At 41.4% G+C, this 22,757-nt stretch overlaps 1 protein-coding gene across 4 annotated transcripts in view; it reads right to left on the bottom strand.

The window, feature by feature from the left end:
• Positions 1-9,310: 9,310 nt before the first annotated feature.
• The window catches only part of FUT9 (fucosyltransferase 9), a 116,991-nt gene continuing 103,544 nt past the window's right edge, over positions 9,311-22,757 (bottom strand). Inside the window, exons 1-2 of one of the 4 annotated variants that reach the window (XM_069973580.1) lie at positions 13,361-13,425; positions 9,311-10,433 (exon numbers count right to left, since the gene is read on the bottom strand). In XM_069973580.1, coding sequence (XP_069829681.1) covers positions 9,346-10,425 — 1,080 coding nt within the window. In that variant the 5' untranslated portion in view covers positions 10,426-10,433; positions 13,361-13,425 and the 3' untranslated portion in view covers positions 9,311-9,345. Of the gene's footprint in view, positions 10,434-11,906; positions 11,995-13,071; positions 13,115-13,360; positions 13,426-22,757 lie in introns of those variants that run through there. The other 3 variants (XM_069973581.1, XM_069973578.1, XM_069973579.1) reach the window with 3 other exon arrangements.

The following is a 22,757-nucleotide window of genomic DNA, read 5'->3' as shown; positions in this document are numbered from 1 at the left end:
AAATAACTTTTCTATCCATCACGGCTGTTGTTGCAAATCAAGAACAATGGCCGTGATAAATAGAAAAGTTACGTTGTGTGAACATAGCCTCAATCAGATCAATAAAGCCATAGTCCAACTTCAGGCATAGGCAGTAAGGCTAAGTAAGGCCCCATTTACATCATCTTTGTGTCCTCCACCTCTGGTATGCATCCAAATACCATCTAAAAGGTGATCAAATGTATACCGTGCCATGACTGGTGTTTCTACAGGTTACTTCATATGGCTTATTTAGGCCAGTATGGGGGAGAGTTATTAAACTGGTGTAAAGTAGAACTGGCTCAGTTGCCCCTAGCAACCAATCAGATTCCACTTTTCATTCCTCACAGATTCTTTGGAAAATGAAAAGTGGAATCTGATTGGTTGCTAGGGGCAACTGAGCCAGTTTCACTTTACTCCATGTTTGATAAATCTCCTTTAGGGGACACACTAAGCTTAATATAGAGAAACATTAGGTCACTTTGTGGACACGTATACAGTAGCTGGCAGCGGTTGAAATCAGAAATGTATAGAACTTGTCCTATCCAAAAGTTTGGCTTTACAAATGTTGAATTATTATTATTTTCAAAAATGTCATGGCTTTGGTGATGTTGGTATAAGAAAAACGATGAACATGATTCTTAAATGTATATTAGGTTAAGGGTATATTCACACGGACGGGAATCTCGCTGCGAGCCCGGCAGGTCCTGGCAGTTCCCATACACTACATACTTGCTGCGGTCTAAACGACCGCAGCGAGTATGTAATTATACCGCCCTTAACCCCTTCTGCTCCCCCGCTGTGTATATACTTTACCTGTCCTCGCTGCACGGGTCCGGCGTCCTGCTCTCCCGCCCGGCCAATCAGTGGCTGCGGCTGGGCAACACACTGATTGGCCGGACAGGAGAGCAGGACGCCGGACCCGTGCAGCGAGGACAGGTAAAGTATATACACAGCGGGGGAGCAGAAGGGGTTAAGGGCGGTATAATTACATACTCGCTGCGGTCGTTTAGACCGCAGCAAGTATGTAGTGTATGGGAAATGCCAGGACCTGCCGGGCTCGCAGCGAGAATCTCGCTGCGAGCCCGCCCATGTGAATATACCCTAAGAAGGACCAGGGGTGTTTTAAATTAAAGGGGTTGTCTGGCGCTAAAAAATTATTCACAGAATAACACACATTACAAAGTTATACAACTTTGTATTGTGTGTTATGTCTGTGAATGGCCCCCTTCCCCGTGTCCCACCACCCCCACCCGTGTACCCGTTCACAGACATAACATACATTACAAAGTTGTATAACTTTGTAATGTGTGTTATTCTGTGAATAATTTTTTAAGGAAAGTAAAAAGTTACTGATATTGGTCAGATGACACAGTATAGATATATTTTTTTCTTCGTACAAACAAACTGAACCTGATTCTAAAAAAAAAATAATATTTACTTGTTTAGTTTTACTTTTTGCTTTCTAATGTCATATAGCTGGGCTGTTTAGTTGTCCCTATTTTACTCACTGTAAAACGCATGATATCCAATTTAGAAGAAATAAATCCAGCCGACCATGGTGTGCACTTAAATTCCCTACTTGACATCACTCATTGCTAATGTACTCTTTTATTCAAACTTTAACACTTAAAGGGATTATCCAAGCTTAAAATAATTACCTGTTCTCAGGATTGGCCATCAATATTAGATCAATAAATCATTTGGGGCAATTCACTCATCTGCAAAATGCTGGCCGTGCATGTACAGTATTCTGCAGACTGGACCTCGGAGCTCCTAGCATCATCCCCAGGAGCTCCAAAGTCCAGTTAGCAGAATTCTGTCCATGCATGTACAGTATTTTGCGGACGTGCCCCTTACTCTCACCCCCCCACAATTAGTAGTTTTAGCAAGATCCACCAGTTCATACTAATTGTAGCAGTGGTGCAAGGTATTGCAGCACTTTCCGGTTTGCTTGAATGGAACCCCATTGCAGTACCTTGCATCGCCACTAGAAGCGGTACACCATTTGAAAACTTTCAGCTGTTATAACCAATAAGGCACTTGCAAGAGTGCCACAGCCTTTTTAAACAGATGATTAGTATGGGTACAGAAAGTTGGACCCATCACCGACCCAATATTAATGGGATATCCTGAGAATAGGCCATCAATTCTTAAAAGCAGGGTAGGTCCTTTAATGAGTCACTGCTATTTAAATAGGGTCAGTAACATAGCTGTATTTACCATCAGTAATATTCTCTATTCGTTATACTGTTCTAACTGCACTTGTACCAGACATGGTTGGAAGCTAGATGGTTAACATGTACACATACACCTGCTCAGAGCCCGCCCTTCTCCTGACGGAAAGGAAGCTCAATCCGCTCTAGGCTAGCCTCTCTAGTGATAGGATGCCTTGATGCAGTCTCTCTGCTGGGAGGACTGCAATTTAGCTGCCTCATAGTAATTTTTATCGGTAGAGATAGCTGAGAACAGTTTGGGATGATACAACTCATATTAAGTCTTAACGCCAGCTTGGAGTTTGTGGGACGTTCCTACTAAGAACTCCTATCTGAAGGCCTCAAATCTCCTAATCTGCTGTTAAGTTGGATTCTTTTACTTTGCACCCTATGATCGGGAGAAACTTTACCTGGCAGACAAGTAGATATTGGATACTACAGCTAAGTCCTATCAAAGCCCTATATTCTACTATCAGCTATTTCAGGGAGAAGGACAAAGGAAATAGTGGAAAACACAAGGGATAGAGTATAGAGAACAAGGTCTGGGTACCCTTGTGCACGCCAGAGTTGTGAGTTATCTCTGCTCCAGCCATAACTTGCAATTGTGACCAGTGTAACACAGACCATAACTGGTGTGAAGACCACATGTCCCAGCCATCCTACAGGCCTCCTTTCCTATCCTTTCCACCACCCGCTGTCCTTTTGGGCTTTCACACATAATGTTAAAAGTCAACTTGTATATTGATGTCAATTAAAGACAGCGATGGTGTACCCAATTTTTCTACACTTTAATTTCCAACAGGCATTAAAGTGGTGTGTGTGTGTGTGTGTGTGTGTGTGTGTGTGTGTGTGTGTGTGAAAATGATATACAGTATGTAATTACAATAATATACACAACCTACACTAACATGGTGCATCATAACAAATCTGTATAAAGTCCATTGTACCCCATAGTACCCAATCAGGGTTTAGCTGGCATGTTTCATAGCTGTGCAGGTTAGATATTGAAATTATATTTTTACTCCTCTTTACTGGTAGCCCTACCCCTGTGTCTGCACTTTTTGCATAAGACCCCCACATGATTCTGTGGCGTAAGCAATTAATCATACTTTCTTACATAAATTCTATAAAATCAAATCAATTGTGCTTCTTCATTCATTTGGTTAGATCTTAATGAAAGCAAAAAAACAACTCTTGTAGAGAAATTGAATACACATTTGATCTTTTTTTAGTTATGTCTTACCAACCTTACCGTCATATGATGTCACAGCAAAGTTAGAAGGAGTATAACACAAGAGAATTATCACAGCATATGTGCACACACCCATAATTGTTAACATGATTGCTCTTCATAGACTGACTACATATTGTAGACAAATATATTTGACAATATTTGTCTCAATGGAATCTAAGGGATAAGGAACAGTGGGGGACAGTGATCCAGATGTACTAACTATGATGCCTCGAATTGTTGCTCTCTGATGCGCCAAAATTTGGCACTTCTCTTTTTGCTGTTTGTTTGCACCTCTTTTGTGACACTTTAACAACTTTTCAGAATACTTGTTTTGTTTTACTTAAAACTATAAACTTAAAAATGGTAAAACTCTGCTGATTTACTATAGTGCGCTATACATTTTTGGCGCCAAATTTGGCACAGCTCATAGCACTCAAATGTAAGTGTGCCAGGCACATGTAAGCCCCACTACTTTTACCATAGCCATGCCCACTTTTTTGCTAACTGAACCCTCCTGTCAAGCACGGTGTAAAGCCCCAAATTTTTTGTCTAAATTTGTCCTAAAAAATTGTCTAGTAATACATATTGGGCCGTGTTTGCAGTTCATGCCTCCCTAGGTACTCGGACTAAATACACCCCATCAGAGTGATTCCACAAGCATTTTTTGTCACAAATGTGCAACAAAAATTGCAGGAGTTACATGGAGAGTATCCGCAGAAGAAAAAATATTTCAGGCACTCACCAAATGTAGCAAAAACAGTTCATTTGTTCCCATTACAGGCAACTTATGTGGAGTGGACAAATTATATTAAATTTTTCTTCTCTCTTTTTTTTTTTTAAATCCTGCCACCTCAACATTGCTGCCCTAGGCTCAGATTCCCAATTGCGTAATGGCAAATACAGGTGTGAACACCTGGGCCAGTTTTGGCACAATCTGAACCAAAACTCTCTATTTCCCCCAGAATTTTTCAGGGCTATTTTAGCTTTGACCTACAGGTTCTTGTGATAATAGTAAACAGAAATTTCACCGTAAATACTGGAATACTTTAAACACACTGGGGAGAATAAATAAGACTCGAATTCTTTCTTTGCATTTTCTTCTGCTAATCACATAAATGAAGGTGTTGTCTTGTTTTTATCTTTTTTTTTTGCTGTGCCAAATTATAGCCTTTTAAGCCAACTTCAAAATAACATTGTACGCCAGTTTTGCTGCAAAATATGTTTTTTCGTAAAAAAAGAAAGTCTAAAAACGTACAGACTACTCCCCTCTTGCATCTTGTTTAGGTTCTGTTTGAATTATGCTTTTCATGTATGCTGGAAAAGCTCCCAATACTTGCTAAACTTTGTCTATTGAAGGCTACATGCACGGCTGGCTCCATACCTTCCTTAGACTGTACCTTGTCATTGATTTCGTTCCTGGCAAGTGGCTGTTGCCAACTGTTTTGAGTTGCTAAAAATTTTTTCACAAATTGAGTTTTCATTCAATATTTTCATAATCATTTCCTCAATAAAACAAATTGATTTGTTTATAGAAAATGAGACAAGCTGATTGGGCGCTATGAAATAACCTGACACATTGAGCATGCTACTTTATCTTTCGTTAGCATGTTGTAGAACAGACAGAGCTGAATAGATATATAAGGAGAGATTTACTCTGACCAGCATTTCTTACGATGTGCCAAATTTATTAACAAGTACATGCTTCGTAAAAATGTAAAATGTAAAATGTAAGCTTCTTAGACTCCTGTAAAGACAGAAAATGCTGACCCCACCGCCACTTTTCGGGCCCTATTACACGGAGCGATACTCGGCCGAATTGGGCCGATTCAGCTGATTATTGCTTTGTGTAATAGAGACTACGATCAGCCGATGACAACAATCATTGGCTGATCATTGGTTTAGACCTAAAATTGTTGGGTGCCAACTGCACATCACTACGGTAATAGCGGTGCACGGCTGATGATAGCCCAAACACCTGACACCTTACCTCTCCCCGCTCCTGGTCTTCTCTCCTATGCTCCACAGCTTTCTGGTCCCGGCGGCTGCAACGACGGAGCAGCCTGTCAGCTGACAGGCCACTCAGACGCTGCAGCCGCCGGGACTGGGAAGCTGCAGAACACAGGAGAGAAGACCGGGAGTGGGGAGAGGTAAGGTGTCAGGTGTTTGGGCAAGGGCTGCGTGGACATCACTAACGATGTCCATACAGCCCTTACTGCCCGATTATTGAGCCATCTAATAGGTCCAGTAAGCGAGTGCCGATCTAGCAGATAAGCTAGATAAGCAGATAAGCTGCCTGCCAATAGACTAGAATGTTCCCCATGGAAGGTTTTCTTGAAAAGCTTCCTATTTTTTCTATCTTTAGCACTTGATGTTCCAAAACAAGGAATTCTGGTATTCACTATCTCTTGGCTTATCCTCTATGGCTCAATATAAAAAGTCCTTGTAGCTTGTATAGCTAAAGAATGTTCTAGGTGAAGACACAGAACTTCCAGTTAAGCAGCAAAATAATGCAGGACATGACTGACAGGAGAATTGCTCCACAGAAACAGTAAGGCACATTTCATATACCAAATATCAAGAAATCTCAGTTCCAGACCGGAACATCCGAAAGGAACAGGTCCTAAAAACAGTGCTGGAGTTTACCTCTTCTCATTTTACTAACTGCTCTGTAGTATAGACTGGAGCCATGAAATAATCTGCTGCTAATGGAAATTGCACTAAGCTTGCTGTCACCCACTGCCGTTTTTTAAAGTGGATCCATCTGGAAGAAGGAGTATAAGTTCTTCCTTTAGGCTTTGTTCACACACCATCAAAATGATGGTCATTTTCATTGGATGGGCATCATTTAACGACAAAAAACGGCCGATATTTGGGTAACAATGGCTGTTATTTTATAACAGTTTGTCTTCGGACGGCCGTCATTTTGGAACCACTCTTAGTTTTGGGTCAAAAATAAGTAGGACCTAGCCAGTACCATCCCAGCTATAGTATATTTATACTAGAATGGTAAGTATAGGGACTGTATAAATATGTAAATCTGTCACAGAAATTGACTTGATAGCTTCTACTCCCGCTGAGAACACTGGCACCATATTTGCACCCTGTATGTCTATGATAGAATTTCTGTACAATTGCCATTATTTTCTCTCAAAGGGATTAAAGCGCACTTAAAAATATAATATAGTACTATAAAAAGAGCGTTGTCATTTGCATACAGGGCATAGACATGTCAACATCTCTGGACACCAGCCATTTGTAAAATCACCAATGACCATTACCAAATCACAAGCACTGCAGCACTCATCTCCATAACTCTATTTAAAGTGGTTATCAAGGTTTCTTCCAGAAATGGTGTCTTGGGGATGACAATGGCTGGCAATCCGGATGGCAACAGAAAAACTCAATAACATGCATGTATTGAGTGAAAAACTACTACTTTGTGTTCTGTTTTATGGCCCTGGATGAAGTAGGGAAGAGTAAGACTATACTGGCTACTCACACCATCTTTTTTTGTCCATTTCATGACCGTCTTTTCAGACTCCTGTCATTTTGAGGCCAAAGAACAGATGTAATTTTATAATGACAGCTGTGATTATACAGAATATGGCCACCATTATGAAATAAGGGCCGCTATTTGGACTCAAAATGAGTGGGAACATAGGCTTAATGTGCTATTGTGCTTTACCAACTGCGATGCACCTATTTTTGTACGTCACCCTAATGACTTTTTTAAGTGCATATTAATGTTTAGCTTATTTGTTTGTCTGTGCACATTTGTGGCCATTTTGGGGTTTCGTTATATTGCTGTGCACAGCATAAAGTAATTTTTTTTTCGTTTTCTTCTAATCCTGGTTAATCCCTCTAACTCTCATTGCACATACTGTAGAAAAATTTGTGCAAAATTCAAAAAGTATTTATTCTGTAAATGAGCCTTACTGTTACTGTTAACCTAATTGGTTTATATGACCAAACAATAGGAGTGATGTTCTCTGTGTTCTGAGATTATCTGTCATATAGAATAATATTTTTATTCGGATTACAGAACATGAATATCTTCTATTTCCAAATATCTGGAAGCTGGAAGAAGTATACCATGTTTGCCATTCACCATTACTAAATGGTGGAGGACTTGTGCTGAAATCTATACTGCTTCCTCATTATATAATACTCCAATGTAGACACTTGTACATAATATCACTTAGTGATAGTCAACTAGGTGACAAATCAGCTGCCATAAAGGTAATGGGGGAGATTTAGGCTGGGTTTTGCAGTCTGTTTAACGTATCCATTTAAAGGCAAAAACGGATGCAAAAACAGGTGTATTTGCGTGCATACATTTGGATCCGTTTTTTCCATTGACTTCCATTATTAAAAAAAATGTAACAAAACAGATCAGTTTTTTTTTGTGTTGAGAACATTTTTGTGTACTTTAAAAGAAACCATTTAAAAACGGATCCGTTAAACGCACAGCAAAAACGCAGTGCAAACCTAGCTTCATTCAAGGGGTATTCCAGGGGGGAAAAACACTTTTCCTCTTTCTACAGGATAGGGGAAAATTAGAAAGTCTCGGGGGTCAGACCTCTGTACCCACCACCGATCTCCATATCGGGCCCCGCCGGCCCATCAAAGCAAAGAGCCGAGTTACAGTGCTTTTCCAGCGTATTCGGCTCTTTCCATTGGTCCATAGGAATGAATAGAGCTGCGGGTCACGTGCCGTACACATAGCTCTATTCATAATAGAGCCGGCGGGGCCCGATATGGAAATCAGCGGGGGATACAGAGCTCGGACCCCTCGCGACCTCATATTTTTCCAAGTGACTTTTTCCTAGACAACCTCTTTAAGAATACTGGTAATACTGATTTTTGTTGCTCATTGCAAGCAGTCACAGCTCAGCATTCACATACTAATACGCTCTGGTAAAATATAAGCTGAGCTGTGATTGGTTGCTATGGTCAACATTCTCACTGTAAGACTGCTTAATAAACTTCCTCCAATGCCTCTCATAATCACTAGTAGGCGTCCAGTGTATGCTATCCTTTTATAAGAGGACCCCTATAACAAGTAAGTGGCCACCATTAGTAGCCTTCAGAAAATGCTTCTTTTCCTCAAAATTGACAACATAGAAGGATGAAGATGTTCTTGATTACTTATAGGAAAATAAAGATCATTCTTCATTTAAAAAATAAAAAAAAATATTGAAAGTAACATGAATCTAAAATAAACATAGCGTCACATCTGATCAATATGATCGTAAAAGTGAGACTTCTAAATACAGAACCTTATTGTGAGATTGTTTCAAGGGTGAGAAATGGCTTCAAAGTGTTACTTGTAGGCTCAGCTGATGCTAGATGAACATGACTTATCGGAAGTGAAAACTGCATTTCGATGAAATGTTAAAAAAAAAAAAATCTGTCTGGAAAATGTTTCAGCTTTCTCACCCCGTAAATATTTTTGTTCTTTCGCCTCAAGAATAGACATGTACAATTATAATATGTCACTATATATCTGCCAGTGTAACCTCTACCTTGGTTTTTAGACAATCACATGGAAATGATGGGGATCCCAGTCTGCTACATACAGTAATATGGAGAGTTCTTTAGAAAGGAGCTGTGTAAAAAAAAAAAAAAAAAAAAAAATGGCGGATGCTTACAGTAAGGTAAATGTCTGTGAATGCACTGAAACGGCTGCTACATGTAAAGTGTCAGTGAATGATGATTCTGAGGCTGGAAAGATGTTTTCATGTCTGACAAAGTTTATGTTAAATTATGCATTCAACAGAGCAGTAAACGGTGAGACAAAGCACTAAATTTTTATCTTGATGCAAGTAACTGTTGTAATGTCTTCCGAGAAAGTGCTCGAACATGAAAGGGGGAGGCTTAGTTCCAAAACCACTTCTCCAAATTACTGACTGATTTGTACTCCCGATGTCTTTTAACATGGTCGCATGCTAGGCAAGCGTGAGATTCCCAGAAATGGGACAAGTTCACGGTATAGTATTTCCTCCAGTTAAAGTATGCCAGATAGCGCTCGGTATCTTTGTTCAGCATTAACAGATAATCTGCCAGCTCTTTCGGAGAGAGAAAATCTTCAACGTGAATAAAAGAATCTGCTGGTATGTAGTTTTCATAGTTTTCCCTTGGAGGTCCCAGCACAATGGGCACAGATCCAGCGAGTAGTGCATTGTAAAGTTTCTCAGTTATATAGTCTTTGTGGATAGAGTTTTCAAAGGACAAATAAAATTTACAAGTAGAGATGGTTGGAATCAAGCTCTTATCGTTCAAGTATTCGCCAAACGCCTGGCCATAGGTTAGAACTTCAATGTATTTGGTGAGTTCGTTGTAGTACTTTACTCTAACGTGATCTGGATTCCAGTTGCTTACGACCCAACAGACTAGCTTATCTTTGCTTGGCACTTCAAATTCAAAGGGCTTTGTGCTTACGACCATAAAGCCATAAGGCACTTGAATGTCTGAGTCCCGTCTATAGGTCAATGTCAGATTAAATAAATGCTCAATGCCACTTTTTTGAGGTGTGTGAGTCGGAGATTCGAGATTCATCCAAATCCATTTCTGGAAGGGTGGTCTTGTTTGCACGGGTAGATTGGTCAGATCCCAGCTAATATCTCTATGATGTATTAGCACTGCATGGGATTTGTTGTAGAGAGCCCGATCAGTAGTCAAATGGCACCCGTGGATGTTAAAAAGCTGCTCACAGGACTGCAATTCAAATGTCTGCCCAAAGGGCCACACCCAAATGAGAATGATAGTATCATTATAATAATCTTTTTTAGAGGAGAAAAAATTCTTCATTTTTAGCACAGAATTAGCTGATTCTATAGGACTGGAGATCCAATTGTTGGTTGGTTTGACGTATATCAGTAAACATACTGTGAAGCAAATCAACACAATGCAGACAACTAGAAATGGCCGGAAGATGCCTTTAGATGTTGATGTCATAATTTGCCCTGGAAAACATAAATACAAAAATTTTTTTACATCCGTAATGCATCAATCATGCAATGTATAGTAAAGACACGTAAAGCTAACTAAATTAACCACTTGCTGACCCCTCACAAGTTTTCATGGCTTGGCGTTCGGAAATTAATTCTAAGCGATGCAGCGACATGAAGATTGTGTGTATACAGATCAGTCAAAAGCAATACTGCTTCTTGCTTCCCGGCCAGGCAATTATGTAATCGCATATGTTGGGTAACTGCAGGAGCTACTGGGTCTTAAAAGACTTAGATCAGCTCTGCAGACAACGTCAGGGAGCTATATTTTAACGTAACTTGGACTTATATGCCCTCCCCAGTTACAGGGACGATTAGAAGCAATAAAAATATGTTTTAAAAATGTACCTAAAGTCTTTTACATGCCTAAAAGGTAAAACCATATATATGAAAGTAAAAAGAAAAAACAACCTGTAAATAAATGTAACACAATAAAAATAAACATACAACTGAAACTATACCCCAAACCCAGCCCTATATACAACCCTATGTCGTAATATCCATAATTAGTGATGAACGAACGTCAGAAAAACCTGGCCGACCCTAAACACTCGGCATTCCACTCTTGGTGTCTAGAGAAGTTGGATACCGCCCTAAATCTGCCATGAAAACATGGATACAGCCATAGTTTCCCATGACTCCCTAGGGCAGCATTGGACTTCTTCAGATGCCGGAAGTTAATTGTCGAGTGTTTGGGTTCGGCCACGTGGCATTATTAAACATTATTTTTAGCTTTCTGCTATTAATAAAAAAATTAAAAATAGACACTTATTTCCATTCTAGACTATTCCATATTGTACATGTATGTAATGGTGAGCCAAAGAGTTAAAAGGAGTTTAAAGGGGTATTCTGGGGAAAATTAACTTTTCCCCTTTCCACAGGATAGGGGAAAAGTAGAAGATCGCAAGGGGTCCGACCCCTGAACCCCCTGGCGATCTCTGTATTGGACCTTGTCGGCTCTCTTATCAATAGAGCCCTCGGTTGGCACGCGAACAGCAGCTATTCATTCCTATGGAGCATTGTTGGAAAGAGCCGAGTACAAGCGCTCTTCCGGCGTATTAGGCCGTTTCCGTCGCTCCATAGGAATGAATAGAGCTGCGGGTCACATGCCGACTGAGGGCTCTATTTATAACAGAGCCGACGGGATCAGATAAGGACCGATACAGAGATCGCCTGTGGATAGGGGAAAAGTTAATTTTCCTGGAATAGCCCTTTAAGCAAATATAACAACAATTTTTAAAATAAAATACAAAATAGCAGCACAGAAAATCCCTATCAATTGAAATCTGAATAACTTAGAATAGACAAATGGGGACAGATTTTGGTTGCTCTGAGCTAAACACTTCACAAAGGAGCTGGTATTTTGCTATTACTGTGCACAGGCATTGAAGCATAAAGCTATTTCCCATTGAACTATACCTGGCTTACCAACAGCTGAAGACAGCATCAGTTGCTACACAGGAGCTGGTCTTGAATGTACCTGAGGGCCCTGAGATAAAAGAAGCCTCCTTGATGCATAAGAACATCAATAGCTTTTTAAACAACCTTTATAGCATATACATCTCACATGTAAAGTCAATGCGTAAATCTCTAGCCAAACAAAATCCAACTATATGTGAAGGCCAGCTTCTGAAAATCGTATTCTAAAAAGAAAAAAGGACGTCTAAACATTTACCGGTACTTAAGATATTTCCCATGCAATGTGATCTGGTACAAATTGCTACGAAACTTACATAAGGGATAAAAAGTCAGTTATCGAAATAAAAAACAATGTCATAGCTTATTATGAGAGATGAGCGCGACCTGAACATACTCGAGTCGGATTGCTCAGCATTTGAATACTGATTCGAATACTAAACAGCCTATGGTTATGTTCACACATAGGAGGAAATTGATTAAGGTTTGCGCCTATTTTTTGGTGAATAATTGGATTTTTTTGCCCATTTTTGGTCTAAATTCTATTTATGAACCAGTATTCCACAGGCAAATATTTTTTGGTTGCAACTTTTTTTCACCAAAAAGTTTGCATAATCCGGGAGCAGCGCCCAATTTGTCATTCGCGACTTTTTAAAAAGTCGCACAAACAGGTGCAGGCCTACGTCTGGTCAGTACCAGGTGAATATGCTTGCGCAATTTTTGCTGTTTTGTGACTTTTTCTGCAACTTTTTACTTAGATACATTCACTATGGCAGTGCTACATTTTAATAAATCAGTCACAATATATTGGAACAAAATATACACCAATCCTCATTAGAGTCATACAAATGAGACTCCTTAGTAAATGTCCCTCATAGTATTTCTGTCAGTCTTTTGGTCAGTATTTTTTCAACTAAAATCAGGAATGAAACTGACAGGGCAAAAAATATAATGGAAACATCTGCCCAGTTTATGTGTTTTCAACCCACTCCTGGTTTTGGTTAAAAAGACCAAAAGACTGACAGAAATACCATGTGTGAACATAGCCTTTGGATGTATCTAGGTTTTCCAGGACCTCCTTGGGCTGCTACCAACTTGTGTCAGCCACCGGTATTTGAATGCTGAGCAATATGATTTTAGCAAGTTTGAGTACCGATCATCTCTACTTATTACCTACTTCCCAGTAGACTCTTGGGGGGAGATTTATCAAAGGGTGTAAAACATAGACTGGTGTATAGTACCCATAGCAACCAATCACAGCTTAGCTTTCAGCTCTGGCCAAATGAAAGAGGAGCTGTTATTGGTTATTGTGGGCACTTTGCACCAGTGTATATTTTACACCCTTTGATAAATCTGGGTCTTGGTGTTAGATTCTATAAGAGCCAGTCTCTGTGACATGAAGGTTAAAGGGGCTTTTTCACCTATTGCCGGGGAGGAGGTGGATGAGGGCAACGACATCCACTTACCTCCCTAGTTCCAGCACCGGGTCCTGGATCGTGCCGCTCCAGTCTGCGCTGCCCAGCCACTTCTTGGTCCCTGACGTGGGCTTGAGACGTGACGTTTCAAGTCCACTCAGCCAGCCAGTGGCAGAGGCGGGATCTGGGGAGGTAAGTGGATGTCGTTGCCCTGATCCACCTCCTCCCCAGCCATAGGCGAAAAAGCCCCCCAGCCCGGAGTACCCCCTTAAGAAAAGCTTTAACTGCTTTGTAAGACCTTTAGTTTTTTTTACTCTTCAGTTATTCTTTAACCCCCTCCCGCCGCTGCACTGTTAATTAACGTTGCTGCAGCCTATGCCCGATGCTGCAGCAACGTTAATTAACGATCCAGGATGACACAGGCACATGAGTTGCACCTGTGTCATCCACGGCGGTTCCCGGCTATCAGTGACAGCCAGGCACTCACCGCAACTCTCAGCACCGGAGCTGATGCTGAGAGTTAACCCTATAGATACTGCGGTCAGCATGACCGCAGCATTTATAGGGCTCCAGAAAGAGAATTCTACCTCTACAGAGGGAGAATTCTCTGCCCGCTGTCCATCGGGGCTCTGCGAAGTGATCGCAGAGCCCTGATGGTAGCCATGGAAACTGGAAGCCTCAGGCTTCCGGTTTCCTGGCTACGGAAGCTGGCGGGAGTCGGGAGGGAAGACTGGAAGCACGCCTGTGAGCTTTGCCCCATCCCCTCTGTCCCCTGACGCTGTTACTATCTTGAACAGTGGAGAGGGGGCAGACACCAGGACATGGGCCGATTATCAGCTGCAGGGGCATTTCCAGCAACGCTTCTGGTTGATTATCAGGCCATGCACAAGGCCATTTAGTCATCAGATACCTAACCAGATAACCCCTTTAAATAAGAGTACTAGGGTGCCAGCGCCATGTCTGTTTGACCCAGCATCTTGCACAGCCTAGCACTGGTCATGATGGGGACCCTAGAGGAGAAAGCGCATGTTGAAATTCAGCGATCAGCCGACACACACGATGTTGGCTGATCGTGGTCTTTCAACATGCTGAAAAATCGCAATTATGTTAACGACGATCTGTTGCTCATCGCTCTGTGTAATAGGAGCAGAGGCAGCTGACTGCCACTGACTTCAGTGGGCAGCCCAAACGATCTAAGGATCATTTGGGTGGCCACTCCCTTTTCTCCCTGCCCAGGCAGCAAGCAAGGAGCAGGGGGTAGGTGAGCGCTGAAGTGAGAGATTGTTGCTTGCTTCGCCTGTGAAAATCATGCTGCCTTAAAGGGGTTGTTCACCAAAAAAAAAAAAAATTCTTTCAATTCAACTGGTGCCAAAAAGTTACATAGATTTGTAATTTACTTCTAATTAATAATGTCCAGGCTTCCAGTACTTATCAGTGGTGTATTCTCTCCAGTCTGACACAGTGCTCTCTGCTGCCACCTCTGTCTGTGTCAGGAACTGTCCAGAGCAGTAGAAAATTCCCATAGAAAACCTCTCCTGCTCTCCAGACTGGAAAAAATACCACTTCCTATAGGACATACAGCAGCTGATAAGTACAGGAAGACTCAATATTTTTAACAGAAGTAAATTACAAATCTCTGACACTCTCTGGCACCGGTTGAGTTGAAAGATTTTTTTTTTTTTTTTTTGGGGGGGGTGAATTACCCCTTTAGGTCTATACATCTTTAGTATTTAAGAGACATTCTATTAACACAATAAACTGGCATCTATGCTCATAATTTTATTGCAGTTTTTTTGCCTTATTATGGTTCATGTGTTAATTATTTTATTGAGTTCTAGATGTGCCCTTAACAACAGAAATAGATTTTTACTTCTAGAGTGTGAGCTCTCCTGGTGTATAATGGGACATTTCTGTATCATACATCCTTTTTGTAGATACTTACATTTTTTCTCTGTTACTATCTAGAGAGGAGATAGCAGCAAGCTTCCATCTCAAGCGCACGCGGAGCTAGATTGAATCAGTCAGAGATAAGGAATTTCATAACACAAAGCCTCATATCTCGCTTCTGTGAAAGACTTAGAGAGAGATGGAACAGTCTGGAAAAATAACCTGCCGACAGGGATTTTAAATTAGCTCAGAACTTGGGACTTAGATATGCAACAAAGTACATACAAGTGAATAGACTAAAGCCCCCAATTGTACAAATATTACGGTATGATTACATCAGAGTAATAATAATAGTCATTTACAGATGGACAATTTTATATTGTTTCTCACCGCGCTGCTTTATTGGAGAATAGCGTTTTGTAAATTTATTTTCAATTTAGGATTTGATTTTTTTTTTTCTAAATCTACTTTGCAGTGCTAACCCATCGATGCTATCACTTCTATTAGCATCTGCTTTTTGGGATTGGCTTCTATAATGTGCAAATATTTGGAAGCTTCAACATTTGACTACTTTCACACCATATAAACCGATTATTATAAGCAAGTATAAGAGATAGGCAGCCATCCCTGATTCTCCTAAAAAAATATGTTCTATTCTGTTTCCTGTTTACCAGAACTTCTTGTGAGGAAATGATAAGTCCTATGAATGCCCATGCATTAACCCCTTCATGACCGAGCCCATTGATGCACGGATGTCTGGGTCAAATTAATGCAATGTTCCTCCTCACCTTCTAAGAGCCATAGCGCTTTTATTTTTCCACCTACAGGGCTGGTTGGGGTGTCATATTTTGTGCCATGATCTCTTGTTTTTATTTGTATCATATTAGCATGAGAGAAATTTCATGATCGTTTATATATATATATAATTTAATGTTAAAAAATCAGGAATCCATTTTTTTTTAAAAAAAAATTTACTCCGCTCACCGCGCGGGAACAATAATGTTATATTTTAATAGATCGGACATTTCCGCACGCTACGATATGTAATATGTTTATTTATTTATTTTACAAATTTTTATAACGGGCAAGGAGGTATTTTAAACTTTTATTGGGAGGGGGGTTTATATAAGGGTTTTTTAATACTTTAAAAAACTAAAAAAAAATTTAATTACACTTTTTTTACACTTTTATTTTACAGTAAAACATGCAATCACTAGATTGCATATACTGATCTATGCTGTGCCATAGCATAGCATAGATCAGTGCTATCGGCGATCTGTGCATAGTGTCTTTCTGAGAGCAGACTCTGTGCATAGAACACCGATCCGACAGGACAGAGGTAAGTGACTTACCCCCACCCTTCGGTACAAGTGATAGGGACCTCCGCAGGTCCCGATGAGTCAGTGGCAGGAGCTTGTCCTGTCACTGACTACCTTAAACACCGCAATCCCTGTGCATCGTGGCGGGATCGCAGCTGCATGTCATTATCTCTGGCTTCCGGGACACTGATGTGTGCGGGACCGTTCTCACTGCAGCGGTCCCGCACACATCCAACCCATTTAAATCAAAGCCATTTAAATGTCGTCGTCTCCTCTCCATTCCGGCTATTATAGGCATTCCCCAGCTCCTGACAATAGCCGGGAGCTGCCAGGTATAGGGGGTTCTCGTTTTGAGCTCTCTCTATACCCCATGCTTTAATTTTAACTATAGCAGTATAAGGCCATGTTCACACTATGTATTTTTTTTTTATTAAACAAGGGCCATTGTTGAAAGTTTGCAACGAAATAGACTGTGCACACAATGTAAAATACGGCTCCTGGCTGTACTTTACATTTTGTTCGATGGCACCCGAATGTGACCTTATTCCAATTAAGTTGAAGCGGTGTTTACTTGGCTGATACTGCAGTATCGGCTGGTTTGAACATCTCTGATAGCTGCCGTTTTGTGACATGGCTGTGTCACAGAACGGCCGCTGTTTTGCCTTGCATGAACATAGCTTAACAGTAACTCTTATAATAAAGGTGGGAGCTTCACCCCCCTGCTCTTTTTGTATACCCCTCTTCGTATGTGTATACTGCAATGTAACAATGAAATGCTCTCACCAGTGCATTTAGTACTTGGTATCCCTATCAGCTAGACAGAAGACATTAGTCAATTGAGGTTATTGTCTCAGCTCATCCTTCAATGTCATTGTGCTGAGCCAGTGTCAGGAAAGAGCTATAAAAATTGACAATAAATTTTTGTTTTGGGAAAGTCGCATAATGACTTCAATACCGTCAAGTCATGATGGACGGAGATCAGAAAGTAACATCTCAAAATGGTAATGTTTTGAATATTTAAAGGTTTCTTGTACGGCTGCCAGACTAAACTACTCTTACCGTTGCTATACATAATCCACGATGGTAATGGTGATTAGATGTGTTAATGTCCCTTGCAGGATCAGAAGATGAGACATTAACTTCAATCTTAAAGGGAAAATCATCATCCTGTTTTACTAATCGTGTTCTCTTCTACTGCCCACAGATGGGCATTAGTCTGCTCATTTCCATGCTACAAATTGATGACGATGACATGTAGATGCCAACAGCGCCATTGTTTTAGGAGTCAAATTGACGTACTGTGCTGCGTGGAGCGGGGCACAGATTGGAAGCTGCGCTCTTGTTCTTGTTTGTATTTCCCATCTGCAGTATAATACGCACACAGGACAAGGTTCACGAACAACCTATGAACATTACTTATGGATGCCGAGGCTACTCATTACAGAGTAGTTGCGTCCATGGAGGCTATTCAGTTCTGGCGCCTATGTTCTGCAAGACACTTCAGAGATACACTTGTTTATTAAGCCAGCTGCTGTTGAATGCAATTGCTTATAAAGCTGCATACTAAAAGCTTCGTTCAGTCATAAAAATTACTCCTAACAAGGCTAAGAAAACCATTTTAGCCACCTTTATTCTACATATTTCCATGTCTGTCCATGCTTTAAGCATAGATCCTGCAAACATGGGGATTGGGAGCCAGTTTACGTAATTATTTGTAGGTGAATGGTTGGAGTTTATCTGACTGACCCTCTGAATAAGACGCCAATTGGCCTACAGGGGTTATGGAAAGAATTTCTTGCCTATTCCAAAGATAGCAATGAAAGTAATTTGAATTTTTGTACATCTGTTACTGCAAACTCTGCAACCGCTATAGCTTCATCACTGCCATGACTGTAGTGGAAGTATAGAAGTATATTGTCTGACAGAGTGTGCAAGTAGGGTAGGTTTAATTACCTGCAATTGTATGGCTCTTCCATTTCCCGAGCAGAACACATATGGGAAAGCATACATGTTACGTTATGAAATTGTTAGTCAGGTGAGCTTACTAGGTCTATTTACCATACCAGAGCCAGAGGTGTAACTTAAAGGGGTTAACCAGTGTTAGAAAAACATGGCCACTTTCTTCCAGGGTCAACACCACTCTTGTCTCCAGTTCGAGTGTAGGTTTTGCAACTGAGTTCCATTAAAGTGAAAAGAGCTTAAAGGGAACCAATCAGCCCAAGTGGGCTGATATGGTTCCCAGGAGCGCTGTATAAGGCTCCTGCAGCAGCCGCGGCACGTACCGGACACTGCTGAAGCAGGAGCTTTATACCAAGAAAAAAGAGTTTTATTCATCCAAGTAGTCATGTGAGTGGCTCCCTGCCCATGTCTACTCACCGCTCTCTGCCTGTCAGCGCGCTCTGCAGGATGATTGACAGGAAGAGAGGTCCAACTCTTACTGGCCTCTCTGACTGTCAATCATCCTCCAGAGTGTGCTGACAGGCAGAGCACGGTGACTAAACACGGGTGGGGAGCCGCCCAGATGACTACTTCCCCGCCCGTGTCTGTCACATGCCCGGAGAATAAAACTCTTTTTTCTCCGGTATAAAGCTCCTGCAGGAACTTTATACAGCACTCCTGGGAACCATATCAGGTTGATTGGTTCCCTTTAAAGGGGTTATGCAGTAAAAATCTTTTTCTTTCAAAACAACTGGTTTCCGAAAGTTACATAGATTTGTAACTCACTTCAATTTAAAAATCTCAAGTCTTCTCATATTAGCAGCTGCTGTATGTCCTGCAGGCAGGGGCGGATTAACTGTATCATAAGGCCTTGGCTGTTCACCAACCTTGGGTCCCCCTACCCCACTCTAACTATGGCAGCACTCAAAAAGGAAAGAAAGTAGATGGGGATTCAGCTCATCCAGGCGTAGTCTTTCTTGCAGCAAACACATAGGATGGAGGGTGCACGGACGTCCGGTGCTGGCCAGGCACTGATTACTAGACGTGAGTAGAGGAAAAGCGTAGTGGACTCCGGCACTCCAGACGTGTGGCTAAAACTTAACTTTTAATAACTAAACATTAAAATATGATGCAATCAGTGCAATCTCAAATATGTCGGCTGCAAGATCAGAAAATTAAAAAAACGCATTAGTGAGCACATTGCTGGTATACGCAGAGGTAATACCACCAACACATCAGGAGCAGTAAAACCCTTTTTAGAAGTGCATAGTGGCAGTTTGGAGACATTTGGGTTTTATGGCATAATCAAAGTCACAAACCACACCGAGGAGGGGATTGGCGCAAGATTCTGCTTCATAAAGAAGCCGAAACCATATTCCGCCTAGACACACGCAGACCTAGGGGTATGAATTTCAAAAATGACTTGTTATTTCATTATTTATGATTTTTTGACAACCCCAATAAATACTTGCTCTGCTATTTATATGTATAGGGTATTCCAGATCCTAAGGGGTTAAAACACAAATTCTGTCCGCCCCAGGATCCACCCCCATGTACCATGACGTGACTTCCGTCCATTGGATGTCTAATGCTTTTAACAAATCTTTCGTTCACATGCAGTCAGACCATGATTAAGCACAGTCGCGTGAAACGCGTTGGTCCACTTTGTGACATCATATTTTAATGTTTAGTTATTAAAAGTTAAGTTTTAGCCACACGTCTAGAGTGCAGGAGTCCACTACGCTTTTCCTCTAACTATGGCAGCACTAGCATGGTTTTAGAAACTGAGCCTGTTCCATACATGGCAGATGCTGCCTGCTATACACAGCTGACACCTGCTATACACAGCATACAGCATTGGAGATCACTCACTTATAATATATTATAAAAATCCCCCATAATAAAGATGACTATGTATGGAAATATTAGGCTGGGTTCATACACTGTTGGTGGTCCTTGAGCAATGGTGTTGGGGAAGACTGCTCTATAGGCGTCCAGATGTCTCAATCGTTTGACTCCAAATCTGGCACGTACAGTAAGTAGGTACAGTGGTTGCCCAGGTATTGATTGGTTTCCTGTGAGCAACAAAGAGAATTTTACCATAAGACTGCTTGATAAATTTCCTACTTTGACCCCAACTTTGGCGTGAAAGTGCACTGGGTTTTCGTAAGGTTTTCCTAAAGGTTTCAACCATACTGAACATATACAGCTCTTGCCTGCCTTTGTTATCTGATATCAGCCATTGTCATGCCCTGTCCTTAGTAGCCATCTGAATGCTTTATGACTTTTTATGTCTCTGCATCTGGCAATAAAGCTGCCCGTGTTGTCTATCAATAGGCTTTCTCACATGTCCTATGATTCCTATGATTCCATCTTCTACCAGTTTGGCTGTTAGATATTTCTGAGATTAAAAATAAAATAAACTGTGATTTTTTTTGGTTATTAGATAAAAAAAACTATGCCTTTTATATCTATTTTACAGATTATTTTACTTTACTTTTACTTTTTTTTGCTTAAAATTTACAGTGTGTCAACCCAGCCTAATACTTTGGACATTTCAACATGCAATGATCTGTGAATACAGCCTAAGGCCATTCTGTAACCCGACTAAGTGACAGAACAGTGGGTGTCAGTGAGGCTCACCCCGCCGGCACTGCAGTACCGACCGGATGAACTTAATTTCTTGTGTTCACCTGCATCCCAATTACACATAGCACACAATGTAAAGTGCGGCTGGAGCCGCACTCTACATTGTGTGAACTGTCATTGTTGAGCGGCCGCTATTTAATGAACAGCATATACTATACACTCCTGCCGGGATTCCATTGACTTCATTGCAATGTAAATTTTCAATTAATCACAGCTTGTGTTGCAGTTTGCAGCAACGACTGTGATTACTTTACGTTGTGTGAAATTTAGCCTTAGAGAGGCCTGGAAGAGCCAGGAAGCTTACCTAAATGCTACTTCCTTTTGGCCTTCAGAAGTGTTTTTATGTATACTGCCCCTCCTGTGAGGAGATATGCAAATTAACTGGTTAGCCAAGGGTAGAGATTTATCAATGTTCTATATAAGGCGGTTCGGTAACGGAGGCGGCCAGTCAGCTGTGTGTGGAGGAGAGAGCAGGATGGCAGCAGGCAGTTAGAGCAGAGCACAGAGAGCCGCCGTGTTATACTGGGAGTCTGTGGGAGGCTCGCGTGCCTCCTTTCTCTGCGCTGAAGAATGGACATGTCAATTCTATTGTATTGTAGATTCGAATTTTAAAGGGGTACTCCGGCCCTGCCATATTTTTCAGATATGGCCAGGGAGGGGGTGACGTCTCAAGGCAGCTCAGCCCTTCAGCGACCGAGGCGGGAACCCCGCTACGGCCGCCGAATGGCTGAGCTGCCTTGAGATGTCACGTCTCGCGCAGCAGCTCAAACCAGGAAGCGGCCGTGGGACGGGGGTACGGGACGCTGCAATTTGGGACCCGGCTCTGGAACCAGGGAGGTAAGTGACCTCCGCCATCCATAACCACCCCCTCCCCGGCCATATCTGAAAAATACGTCTGGGCCGGAGTACCCCTTTAACAAGTTTGACTAAAAAATTGGCGAAGCTCGTGAAACGAATTTCTGGCTGCTTCACTCATCTCTAGTTATAATATCACAGGAATGGTGGAACTATTTGTCGTACAGTCATTGAGTACAGAATGCAATAAAATATGAATTGTCTATTTTAGTTACCGCTGCAATCCATTTTGTGCATATGAATGATGCCTGTCATGCTGGAAAGGTGGACACGTATATCAGATATACTGATATAGTCATTATTCAGTTTTGTATCCTTGCCCTACAAATAGCAGCCCATATTTATAGTTGTCAGATGCTGTGCATTCTGTCTACGCTGTCTCTCTCCTGAGAGGACAAGAGCCATGGTACATTTCACTGCCTCTTCATGTTACTTACAGTTTAGTGCACTAGCACTGGGAGGAAAATCACACACACCTCCTGATGCCCTGATAACATTACAGGGAAACAAGCTGTTTTTTTCTGGACCATGCAAGTACTAGTCACCAGCCGTACACTACAGTGGCCAGGAAGAGAACAAGGAGAAGAGAAATCAGGTATTATGTGTGACTACTGGCAAAGAACAGCTCAACCCTGATCATACGCTTCAATTCACCGGAAAGACCCTGGGTCCTTATATATGCGGCAAGATGACTGACAACATGAGAAAACATGAGACCAATTGTTAAGGATTTCTAGTCATTTCAATGGCTCGTGTACAAATACTGTGTACAAAACCAAATAAAACAGATGGATAGACAG

Source organism: Dendropsophus ebraccatus, chromosome 6, assembly GCF_027789765.1.
Source record: "Dendropsophus ebraccatus isolate aDenEbr1 chromosome 6, aDenEbr1.pat, whole genome shotgun sequence".
NCBI lineage: Eukaryota > Metazoa > Chordata > Amphibia > Anura > Hylidae > Dendropsophus > Dendropsophus ebraccatus.
Note: the sequence above shows the minus strand (reverse complement) of the source record. Positions and strands in the feature narration are given on the sequence as shown.